The 12,500-nt window shown below is 46.7% G+C and overlaps 1 protein-coding gene across 1 annotated transcript in view; it reads left to right on the top strand.

The window, feature by feature from the left end:
• Window positions 1-12,500, top strand: part of gabbr1b (gamma-aminobutyric acid (GABA) B receptor, 1b) — a 110,435-nt gene that overhangs the window by 29,808 nt on the left and 68,127 nt on the right. Inside the window, exons 5-6 of the mRNA XM_030347829.1 lie at window positions 886-1,071; window positions 2,200-2,217. Of these exons, the coding sequence (XP_030203689.1) occupies window positions 886-1,071; window positions 2,200-2,217 (204 nt within the window). The remainder of the gene's footprint in view (window positions 1-885; window positions 1,072-2,199; window positions 2,218-12,500) is intronic.

Genomic DNA, 12,500 nt, shown 5'->3' with positions numbered 1-12,500 from the left:
ATTGAAACTAAAGTCGTCTATGCCCCCTTTGACCAGAAGGACCTGGCGTCCCTGCCTGTATTTAGTGCAGAGGTAAGAGGTATTGGACTGGCTGTTCTTCCAGCACTTTGCAGGAATGCTTCATGGACCTCTGGAGTACGTCCAACACTACTTTCAGACAGAGGGCGGTGGAAAGGAGCTCATATATCCTCAGAGGAAAAGGTCAAACCCCCTCAGAAAACAGTACTTAAGTAGATGTCACAGAAATCGCTCTGCTTAGGTCATCGATATCAGTCGATCAAATTAATAAAATAACTGGCTTCAAATTGAACATAATTATGTTCATTCAAGTATTTGCCTAGAAATGTGGATTTGAAGTATAGTTTAGTATAGTTTATCTACAAGGAGCTCAGTTACTACTTCAACAAAAGTATTCAAGTAGAGTATTTTAACTATTGAAGCACTTTCCAGCCCTGCGTCTGAGCATGTGCTGCACCATCACAATGACTCAAGGTGGGTTCCTGTCACAACACCAGCCTGCTGTAACGTAGTCACATGGCAATACAGATCTCCTGTGTATGACTGTGCTCACGACGTCACTTGAAAATGTTTGTCTTCCTATGTCACCAGTCTCACTCCCTAATGCGGGCACAATGCCATCATCCTCAGTGTTTAACCACATTTTGATTCCTGAATGTCTCAATGTTTTGAATGTGCTCACCATATGGAGGTTTAAACATCTGATCCAGAATAAAATATTCAATACACTTTAATTGTCATTCCGCAGTAGGTCCATTCAACAAAATGTGCTTATGCAATGTATTTATTAAATTTCAAAAAGGACCCATTTTAAGGAAACATTGTCGAGGCCATATCCAGACTTCCTGTGTGCTCCCTGCTCTGCAGTGCTGCTGTGTGCGCGCGTGTGGACGTCCCTGGAGAACGGTCGCGTGTCCCACTGGCCCCCGGGGCCCCCCGTAGAGGGCACGGTGCTCAGCTACAGCTGCCTGCCCGGCTTCATCCTCATCGGCCGCAACTCCACCCACTGCAACAAGATGGGCAAGTGGGACACGCCCAAGCCCGTCTGTCACTGTGAGTGGCGCCTTCAGCACGCCGTCCTCATGCCTCGGGGCGAGGGGGGGGGGGGGGGGGGCAGCATCACCCAACGGGCGTCACATGGGAGGCTGCTTCTTGAAACAGTGTCGTCAGCCTAATAGCGTACTTGCCTAAGTCATATTTTAAGGTTTGTTTTGTTTTTAGTGTAAAAAATGTCTAAGTCGGGGCAGCCCGGTGGCTTACCGTGTAGAGCGAGTACCATATAGGCCCAGTCCTTACCGCAGCGACAGGGGTTTGATTCCTGCCCGTGGGCCTTTGCTGCATGTCTTCCCCTCTCTCTCCCATGCCTTCCTGTCTTACTCTACAATAAAAAAGGATAAAACCTTCAAACAAAGTCAAATAGTTAACTAAGGCAGATAGTGATTGGGAATGTCAAAATCACACTGATTAGGATGAGGCTTTGGATGTAGCCAAAGAGGTGCAGTGACTCAGTAGCATTAGGAGAATAGACTTCGGTTAGATATCACAGTTTGGCCAAAAATAGGAGGCAATTATGCTGTGAGGCTGATGATATGTACATTACACTGATTCTTAAAAGTGGTCGTGTTCATCAATGGACTAGCATTATAGATGTTTCAGACCTGCCTGAGATTCATTTAAATAATTGTGCAGCCTTTGTGACATTTAATCAAATCTTTAATACTGAATTGATCACATTGAAAATATCTTGTTTTCATATATGAGACACACATCTCTGTTTGCCTTCTTGTTCAATATCGACTATGTAGATATGTTATGTAAAAGGAGAAGTACAAAGATAAAGTGAGGAAGTAGAATCGCAGGCCTGTGATTTCATCATGCTCTGAACTTGCTCTGAGCTTGCCGTGAACTGGCAAGTGTTTGAGGGCATTTCCACTTGGTCATGTAGGCCAGTGATGCTACTATCATTCATGACATCATTCATATCAAATGATCTCCCTGTGGTCACCGAAGGTCCCATGGGTCTGATCCCATGAGTAGCGCTGCTATCCCTGGTGACCCGCCAGTGACCCCTAGCCTGGGCTGTGTAGTTCCTCACCCCTCCACTGTGCACCGATCCTATCAGTGTATGTATTCACACCGTGTCCCTCTCTCTTCCCTTATCTTCCTCTGTCCTGTTTACAGATGACCGCCACTACACAGGTGAGATCGCCCCTCTAGTGATGTATGAATGCATGCTCCTCCACAACTCTGTATAACTATGTGATCTTCTATCAAAGCCACTGCATGAGAAGCATATCATGAGCACGTCCATCACGGCCCCCTTTAGATTTATCTAACTGCTACTACCAGTGATAAAGACCCCTATAGAGTATATTTAAATAAATATATACCCTGCTTAAAGTAATTTAGAAGATTTCCAAAATGTATTGGCTACAATTTGTATAAATGTTTGACATTTGATCATCAAATATTGATGTAAAATATGTTATAAGCTTCGATGTAGGCCTATCGCTATTCATCGGAATTCATTCTCTATAATCTTTAAATCTCCTACTTCCAAATATTCGTGTATAATAATTTTAATATGATTCATATTTTTATACAATACACTGCACCAGAATGATTAGTTTGTTGTTTGTTCTCAACGATTATCTTTACTTTCTTTATGAGAAAAAATACAGCTATGTTTACTATCCAGTTAGTAGGATGTTATATTCCGATATTACTGAACAGCATATTTTTAGCAAGCTTGGTTATTCATTATCATGTTATTTATCCTAAAACAAACCCAAAAATATGGCTATGTTCAAACGTACATTCATAAAGCATTATTTATATATCAGTCTACGACACATGTCCAGTAGATGGCAGTGTTGAAACGTGGTCATTTCACCTCGCAGCGTTAGGCTGTGCTGGGGCCTTCTCGTTCCACGCCATTGCGCTGTGGTGTTAGGGTGAACCACATCCTACATTGTTTCCTTCCTGCTGACGATCTCTTTGACAAAGTTGATGCTATCTGGAAAACAGTGACGCTAGCATCTGTTATATTCTAGGTTTCTACCCTGAACTCTGGAATATAAAGACTTATCTACAAGTCTACTTAATAAGATATTCAGAAAGACAGATTCATAGGAATTTATGCATGTGTGACCAAGTATGTTTATATACCTCGTGCTCAGTTCAAGACATTTGCCATTGATTGTAGGGGAAGGAACATCGACACAACTAAGCCAATAAGATTAACAGAGATACTATTGCTGATTCATTAAAATGACATCGACATGAACGTCATGTTTGCTGTGATCACCAAAGATTCGATTTGTGTTCGGTTATTCCACAAAATATAATAATCTATTCACTATCATGTCCCCCCCAGCGTTTTGGTTTAGATTGAAACCGTGATTTGAATTGCTGCGGCTCACAGGACTGAATGATCATTCAACGACTTTCCATACGCTGATTCTCCGCAACACTCATTTATTCCATGCGCATGTGATGAAATGAAAATGCTCCGTCACGATCGCAGTCGGCCCCAGAGATGTGCTCGGCGTGCCCGGGCGAGGAGCCACTGTAGCGGGCATGAGACGCCGGGCAGCGAGGCGCGGGGATGGGGAGAGAGAGCGCTTGACATCCATACATAGTGATCCCAGCGCAGGCAGGAGGGAGACGGGGAGAGTAAACAGGCTGATGAACAGCGGCGGGCTGGGACGGGCAAAGGGGAAGCTAATACCCACGTCGCCCAGTGGAATAAACAAGGGGGGAGGAGTGGGGAGCAGGGGGGAAACGAAAAGAGAGAACGATTGGATAGGAAAGCGAAATTGGGTTGTCAAAGGGAATATAGAGAGAGTGGGGCGTGTAAGGGGGGGGGGGGGGGGGGGGGGGGGGGTTATCTATTATGTTAGCCGGGGATGTGGTGTGGATGTTTTGAACCATCCAGGAAAATGGGCTTTTACTTTATTACATCATTCCAGCCCAATAGGCCCGGTACACCTGTGGCCTGTTGCTGGGCGGAGCTGTCAGGACTGCTCTCCGAAACACTGGGTCCACCACGCACTGAATTGATGTTGTTATTGCCATGGGAATGAGCCGAATGGGGGGGGGCAGGCCCTGTGCGGAGCACTTGGGAGAGTGGATCATTTGTAATCCACACAATAAATAATTGGACTGGTGACATTTGTCGACAGCCGGTTGATGTTCTCACACCCACATCCCAAATTAAAATAACACATCAAATAAACTCCTTCAATTCGGAACAGCCAATATGGGAAGGCAACAATAGCGATAACCTCATATTGTTATCAGAGTATTTTGAAATATGAAATCCCTCCATCTATATTCATGTCCTCATTTAATTTTCATGAACTTAAAGGTCTGGTATGTGAACTTTAGCAGCAACTTGCAGTGAGATTGCAGATTACAACACAACCATCCATTCCTTTCCACCCTCTAGGGCAGGGATGGGCAACTTTCATGATAAAGAGGGCCACATTTTTCATCATAACCATCGGAGGGCCACATGACTGCACACTTCAACTAAACGTGAGCTGAGAGAAGCTACACAATTTTGAATTTGGTAGATATGATTTCCTGTATTCTGGTGCATTTTGGGGATGGCCACTACCTAAAAAATCATCCAGAATCATAACCTATGTACGGTATAATAATTGAACCAACATACATTCATTGCATGTTTTCCATGCTCAAACAGCCACATGAATGGTCAGTATTTTTATCAGTGCAAAGGGCTCACATACATCATCATTCAATGAAGTCAAAAATTCTTCTCATCTTTCTTGACCGAGTTTTCTGCAACTCGATCAATTATTATTATTATTATTATTATTATTATTATTTTTATTTTTTTATTATGTGCGGGCCTGACTGAGTGAGGATGCGGGCCGCACTGAGTGAGGATGCGGGCCGCATGCGGCCCGCGGGCCGCCAGTTGCCCATCCCTGCTCTAGGGTGTCCTGTCCTGGCATGTATTGTGTAAGAAGGTGTCCTTGCCTGGCCTGTGTTGTGTCAGGTGTCCTATACTGTATTGTGTGAGGTGTCCTGTACTGGCCTGTATGCGGGTGTCCTGTATTGTATTGTGTAAGGTGTCCTGTACTGGCCTGTATTAGGTGTCCTGTACTGGCCGGTATAAGGTGTCCTGTACTTGCCTGTATTAGGTGTCCTGTACTTGCCTGTATTAGGTGTCCTGTACTGGACTGTATTAGGTGTCCTGTACTGGTCTATTAGATGTCCTGTACTGGTCTGGTTTCCTGTACTGGTCTATAAGGTGTCCTGTACTGGCCTGTATTAGGTGTCCTGTACTGGCCTGTATAAGGTGTCCTGTACTGGCCTGTATTAGGTGTCCTGTACTGGCCTGTATTAGGTGTCCTGTACTGGCCTGTATTAGGTGTCCTGTACTGGCCTGTATTAGGTGTCCTGTACTGGCCTGTATTAGGTGTCCTGTACTGGCCTGTATTAGGTGTCCTGTACTGGCCTGTATTAGGTGTCCTGTACTGGCCTGTATTAGGTGTCCTGTACTGGCCTGAATTAGGTGTCCTGTGCCAATAGATACTTCCAAATTGAAGTCATCATCTACGACAGCATGGAGCTGCCAAGTCTCACATACAGATCATTCATCTCTGTAGCAGTCGGTGCTACAAGCCACTGTTTACGTGCAGTGCGGGACGTGAATATAGGTTCCTCTTGATAACGTGAACGGTGTAGTTTCATCACGCTTTGGATACCAACTTCCTCCGAGAGAGTGATAGCCTATTTTTAGTTATCGAACAGGGAAACAACCTAAAAAATGAACTTCTCCAAAGCAGGGCTGTATGAGAGAATACACACAGTAACCCCCCGTCTGTGGACTGCCTTTTACTACACTCTTTTACACGTGGATTAAAAAGTGGAACTTCAGTATAATAGAATCTTCTAAATGCCTACATAGATACATACATTTGCAAATCATTGGATATCTGGGCAAAAGGAATGGAAGGAAAGGAAAGCGGCGGATTTTGGTGGCGTGTCAGAGAGAGGGTTAAGCTTCTCGGACACTTCCTGTAGAGGAATTTCGTGTGTGAGGCATTTCGTATACAACATCTCTCGTTAAAAACTCAGGAATCACACACAACATAGCAACTTTATCAGAAAGAGATCATAGCCATGACACAGCCCACTGTCTCCTACAACTCATAGCCCAAGAAACAATTTTCTAGATTTAATTAAAAACACATTCTCTCTAGAGCAGTTTGTCCATTCTGGGCTACAGTAGAAACATGGCCGGGCAACATGGCTGCCTCCGTGGCAGAAGACCCACTCCCTATGTAGATATGACGGCCTCACACTAAGCTAAGTTCATGGGTTTATACGTTCCAATCTGCTCACTACATTGTAGACACGACTTCTACAAACCTTAACAGCACACATTTCGCAAACCCTACATCACAGCTTGTTCTAAGTCAAAAGCTCCACAGAGTCACGCTAACTATTTTACCAAATCGTAGCCTACCTTACAACCTGACATCCACTTAAGCATACCATTTTGTGATTACATCACTCATTTTCCTTTCCCTGGACGCCGTCCTTCTTAATGGCACTAGAACCTAGTAGCATCTTTATGTTTCCCTCTTATTTACTGCCATGGTTACTAATTCATAATATGTACGATATCTCAACTAAAATACACAAAATGTAACCATGTATTGGCGTTTCTACGTTGACGAATCAGAGTTGCAGAGGTCTTGAATCACAGCAAAGTGTGTTCTAACATCGACATTGAATTTATTTCACAAGAAAAACATACTAGCAGAAAACCAGAAGCAGAAAGTGAGTGGGGGCAGGACTCAGAGGACCCGGCGGGCCCTGTGGAGGGAGCCCCGTACCTCATCCAACCTATCGAGGAGCCTGCCTGAGAGGAGGCTGGACGGCCAACGGCATCTGCCACTGCCAGATGCCGTTCATTAGCGGAGCTCAGAGGACGGGCAGAGAGAGATGCAGGGACACATCCTGAGAGACGGCCCTTTAATGCCAACATACAGGGTCTGAACTCGCTATGGGACGCTCCAGAGCCCCAGTAGAGAGCGGCATTGAGGGGCAGCTCGTGTGCTGAGAGGGGGCAGAACCACGAGCAGAGACGACGTTCCTTCTGGTCATCTACAGAACTGTGGTAGGAGAGACCCCAGGGAGCTGTCGGATCCCGTGGGCCAGGAGCCGACCCTGGTACACATGGGTGATTATGGTCCACCTTAGCCCTCCCTAACACCCTATAGCCCCTGGCCTAGAGGCTCAAGCCACCCTTAACCTGATTTATGTCGTTGTCGGGCGTGTGCTGCACAGCTCATGCCCAGTCACAATAACGTAGGTCTAACACGGTCCCAGTGGAAGCAGGATCAGCGGACAGGAGGGTCCGACGGTCAGAGGAGGCTCGTGAGCAAGACGGGCGCTGATGTGATAGCGGATGCTTTGCCGTCCACAAAGTGTCCACATGTAAGGGACGGTCTGAGTGGAGGGACAGCGTTTGAGGCCCGCTCCAGCTTGTGATGTGCATGTGATGACCTTTTAGCCGTGGGCTGACATGAGCCCGCTTCAACACAAACCATTGATGTTTAACCACGGCTCAGTCAGTCCATTGGAAACGTTTGGTATAAAGAGGACAGAGGTTGTTTTTTATGTCAGCTTGTGACATGTTTCGCTTCCAAATGGCAGCAAAACACATCGGACCATAATGGGTCTTGCCACAAATTGGTAAAGCTTACTGCAACCTATTGTTGAATGAATTGTATTTTTTTGCGCGAGCAGTTTCCTCATTGTGTTAAACTGGCAGCAGCATTAATCCTGGATTTAATAGTAATTTCACTCTGGGCCCTGGGACACCGGCTGTATCCTGCAGCTAGCAGCAGGCATTAGTACCTGATAATTAAGATAGACCTTCTAGCCGGAGAGCCGGTCCCTCTCTCTCTCTCGGTGGGGGTCGTCCTTCCCCACCGAGAGAGACTCAGCAGGGGAAAGGTCAGCGAGAGCCTCTGTGTGTGTGGGTGAATTTGTCTGTGGGTGTGTGTGTGTGTGTGTGTGTGTGTGTGTGTGTGTGTGTGTGTGTGTGTGTGTGTGTGTGTGTGTGTGTGGGTGTGTATGTGTGTCTGTGTGTCTGTGTGTGTGTGTGTGTGTGTGTGTGTGTGTGTGTGTGTGTGTGTGTGTGTGTGTGTGTGTGTGTGTGTTGGTGTGTGTGTGTGTGTGTGTGTGTGTGTGTGTGTGTGTGTGTGTGTGTGGGTGTGGGTGGGTGTGTCTGTGTCTGTGTGTGTGTGTGTGTGTGTGTGTGTGTGTGTGTGTGTGTGTGTGTGTGTGTGTGTGTGTGTGTGTGTGTGTGTGTACCTGTGCTGGATGCTCCACCCAATCATGTCAAAGTTCAATCTCTGCACACACAGCCTCTCAGGCTTTCATCCACGATAAAGATTTGTATTCTTGACCCCATTTAACACCAACGTGCATAACTACCTGCCTTGGTCTTAGATGGACTGCAATCATTTCCCTTTTTAAGGGATATTGGGATAGCGATGAAAGTGTTAGTACACCGATAACGTGTAAAGACTCTAAAACTCGGTATGCTGATGCAGCCAGTCTCTAAATCAGTGGCTCCCAGCTGTAATGGCGTTCCCTCTGGACACCAAAACACAGCTAACGAACCGTAGGAGCAGGCTGACGCCGGCGACAGGGGACGGAACCTAATTTAAAACGCTTACTGAACAAAAGTTGAAATGACACTGTGTCCCTCGGTAGAGAGGCGATGCCTAACACAGCCTTCGCCCACTCTACCCACCTGGCGCCCCTCCTCCCACTCTACCCACCTGGCTCGCTCAATCAAGGTCCAAGGTTCGATCCGATGGTAAACATCGCATGCATTGGATTGTGTACGTCTTATATAATGACAGAAAACGATGATGTTTAAATGATATTTAAACAGACTTATGTGCTTTTGTTGTGGCTCCCACACGATGCCAGATCACCATGCCAACCAGAAAATCCTCACGCACCAACTTAAGGTTATTGCATTGTTATGAAAAACCTCACACAGCAGCACGTACCAGGGTGTTATATATTCTAGGGTAATAGCAATTTACACAATATTTCACACGCCGCACACTGTCAAAAATGGGTCACTTGGGTACCGGCTCATAAAAAGCAATTGTTCTCTTTGTCAGGACAGGTATTAGTTGTCGTCAAACATTAGTCTAACAAATTAAGCAATAACTTGCATTACATGGAATCATTTGATCAATAATAACGCAGATAATAAAGACAAAAATAAAAGCCAGTAATATTAGTAACCAGGATTGTTTTTTAATTCCCAAAGGCACCAGGTGACATGGTCGGGACCCCTCCCTCCAGCAATTACCGTGTGGATTAGAGACCTTCCCAAAAAACACACGCAGCCTCCACCAGCCATCAGTCTCATGTCAACGGAGGCTGTCCCTCATCCACGCTGTACAGCCACGATGCACAAGACTGCCTCCGAGCGCACACACCACATCAATGGTGTCCACGCGCACATGTGCGTGTGTGTAGCTAACACGCCTATATTCCTTTGCATGACGGCAGTCCTTGCATTATTCATCCGAGCTTAACGCTGTGGTAATGGCGTGGAGCCGCTCGGGGGACCGGGAGAGAGGAGAGGACGGTGCACGGAGCCGGCTCCATTACCATCAGCCCCATCTCTCGCTCCCTCCCAGAGCTCCACTCTAGTCGCTTAGTCATGGACGGCAATATTATGACCATCTTTAATTAATATCCCTCGCACAGCGGCGACGCCACGTCAGAGACTCCACCGCCATGGTATCTGGAGCCAGCTTGACAAAAACTGCCGCAAACAATTCTAACATCATATTAGCAATCATTTCTCATAGGACTCGCAATCCAATGTGGGAGGACTGCTCCCTGGGAGGGGGTCACGGGGTTAAGTGGCTCTCTCCCCCGGCCAGGGGAGGATAGCAGAGCAGAGGTGCGCTCTCCCCTGCATCCTAATGACCGGGGCTCTGCTTAGTGGAGAGGCTCAGAGAGGGTCTCACGCCGGGCCGTATCTCTGTCTCAGGAAGAGTCCTGACACGCTGGGGGGGGGGGGGGGGGGGGGGGGGGGGTCCTTGACCTTGATCCCTCTATTGGCGACCAACAAGCAGTTTGAAAAATAACCTATGAAAGATATCACAAATACCACGCCAAATCCACACTTGAAATATGTGTGTCTGCTAGAATGCTGGGATCTATTCATGAATGCAATCTGTTTTTCCTTTGCCGCAAGCAGAGATTCAAAAACACATGAGGCTGGCGTTAAATGGAATCAGGACTGAGTGCTGTGGCAGTAGTAGCATCACAGTGTAGGCCCATGCATATTCATCAGGGAAGTAGCTTGATAACGAATTGCACCGCAGGGCCGTCCTTGGATTGGCTAATAAATCCACAACCACAGCGTTGCAAATGCCATCCAACTTTAGGCAAGTGACATTCAGTCAGCCTGAGCCAAGGAGAGTAAGTGTTGCGTCGGGTTTCGTCGAGTCGTCGTCGAGCCCAGTGAATCTGATGACATGTGTCGTGAGAGATGTTGACAGCCACTTGATGATCTGGCGCCACACACACATGCATGCGTACACACATGCACACACACATACACATGATACACACACGCATACACATGATACACACATGCACACACACAGAAACGCACACACACATACACTCGCACACTAACACACATGCACACAGACACATACATATGTACACATACACATGCACGCACACACACACACACGCACACACATTCATATGTACACAGGCACACACACACACATATATGTACACAAGCACACACACACACACACACACACACAAACGCACACACACACACACAAACACCCACACACACCCACACACAGACAACCAAACACACAATGCAAAAGGTGGCCATTTGAAACAGATGCATGACAAATGCAATATGTGCTCCAGTGCAGCCCCATCACACGGGAGGTTTGGATGCACGCGCTGCGGCGCCAGAAATAGAAGCGGTGGCGTCTGCTGGAGCGGCGCGTCCGCAGACAGCCAGGGGAGATTAGAAGGTGTTTTATGGGAGCGCCGCGGATCACATTAACGTTATTACATTCAAGGGAATGAGCAGCGTGAGAGCACAGAGGATAGAGACACATCAAAACACAAAGAGAGAGAGAGAGAGAGAGAGAGAGAGAGAGAGAGAGAGAGAGAGAGAGAGAGAGAGAGAGAGAGAGAGAGAGAGAGAGAGAGAGAGAGAGAGAGAGAGAGCGAGAGAGAGAGAGAGAGACAGAGAGACAGAGAGACAGAGAGAGAGAGAGAGAGAGAGAGAGAGAGAGTAAAAGGTCCAAGCGAGAGAAAGAGAGCCACACATGCGAAAATGAGTGTGCAACAGACAGACGTACTAAGTGAGGGTGAGAGACAAAGAGAGACATTGGAATAGAGGGAGGGTGCAACAGACAGAGATGGAGAGAGTTCCATTGAAACAGAGAGAAAGAGTGATTGAGAAAGAGAGAGAAAGAGGAACAGAGAAAGAGAGAAAGAGGCACAGACGGAGAGACAAAGAACTGTGCATGCAGAGAAGCAGCGAGCAAATGGGAAGAAAAGAGCAGGAGAAGGGTGGAGGAGAGGGCAGTGAGGGTGAAAAGGAAAAGGAGAAAGAGAGAGGGAAGGAAGGAGGAGGGAGAAGGTCATGGAGGCGCCTGTGAGTGAGGGCTGCAGATACCGATAACAACAGAGCCCTCTCACACTGGTGTCACGGCAGGATGAACCCCGTGGAGCTGTGGATGGTAAACAGGTTGCGCTTCCTGTCTATATACCGGAGAACCGTAATAATCATGGATAGTTCTCATTTCATACTTTGGAACCCTTTTATGTATACCATTTATTAACCATTTATAAAGAGTTTCTTAATATATTGTACACGTACAATATATATATAGATACATGTACTTGTGCATGTCTATGTGTTGGTCTCTCGTTGTATGTGTACTCAGATCAATCCCTAACTGGAAGGAGCCATTGAAGACCCAATCTTTTGTAGAACAGACACAGATGGCACTCACAATATCACAGGTCTGCTCCTGTTCTGTAGCAGGAAGTGGGTAGCAGACCTTTCTTCACTAGCTGGGTCCACTACCTGTGTCCCTGTACATCCCACTAAAGGAGGATCCTCGTTAGTGTTATGACTGGCGCCTGTGTTTGTCCTCTGAGGACACCTCTGGAAAGGTTCTGTGTCCTACAACCGACAGGAAGTGACAATCCCCAGAATGATCCGGTCCCCATGATCATGCATTCAGAATCCTGTTGAAAAGGATCACACTGCTGAGGACTCTCATTATGGTGTCTTGTAGTGGAATAGTTGATCACTATGGGATGGCAGGATAATAGATGTTGTGATATAAGAGACGGATCCGATAGAGGGGAGGAAGTTACACCGTTTGAGGGCTGAAACCCATTTT

The sequence above is a fragment of the Gadus morhua genome, chromosome 22, assembly GCF_902167405.1.
Source record: "Gadus morhua chromosome 22, gadMor3.0, whole genome shotgun sequence".
Lineage (NCBI taxonomy): Eukaryota > Metazoa > Chordata > Actinopteri > Gadiformes > Gadidae > Gadus > Gadus morhua.
The sequence above is the reverse complement of the archived record's forward strand: the minus strand, read 5'-3'. Positions and strand labels throughout refer to the sequence as shown.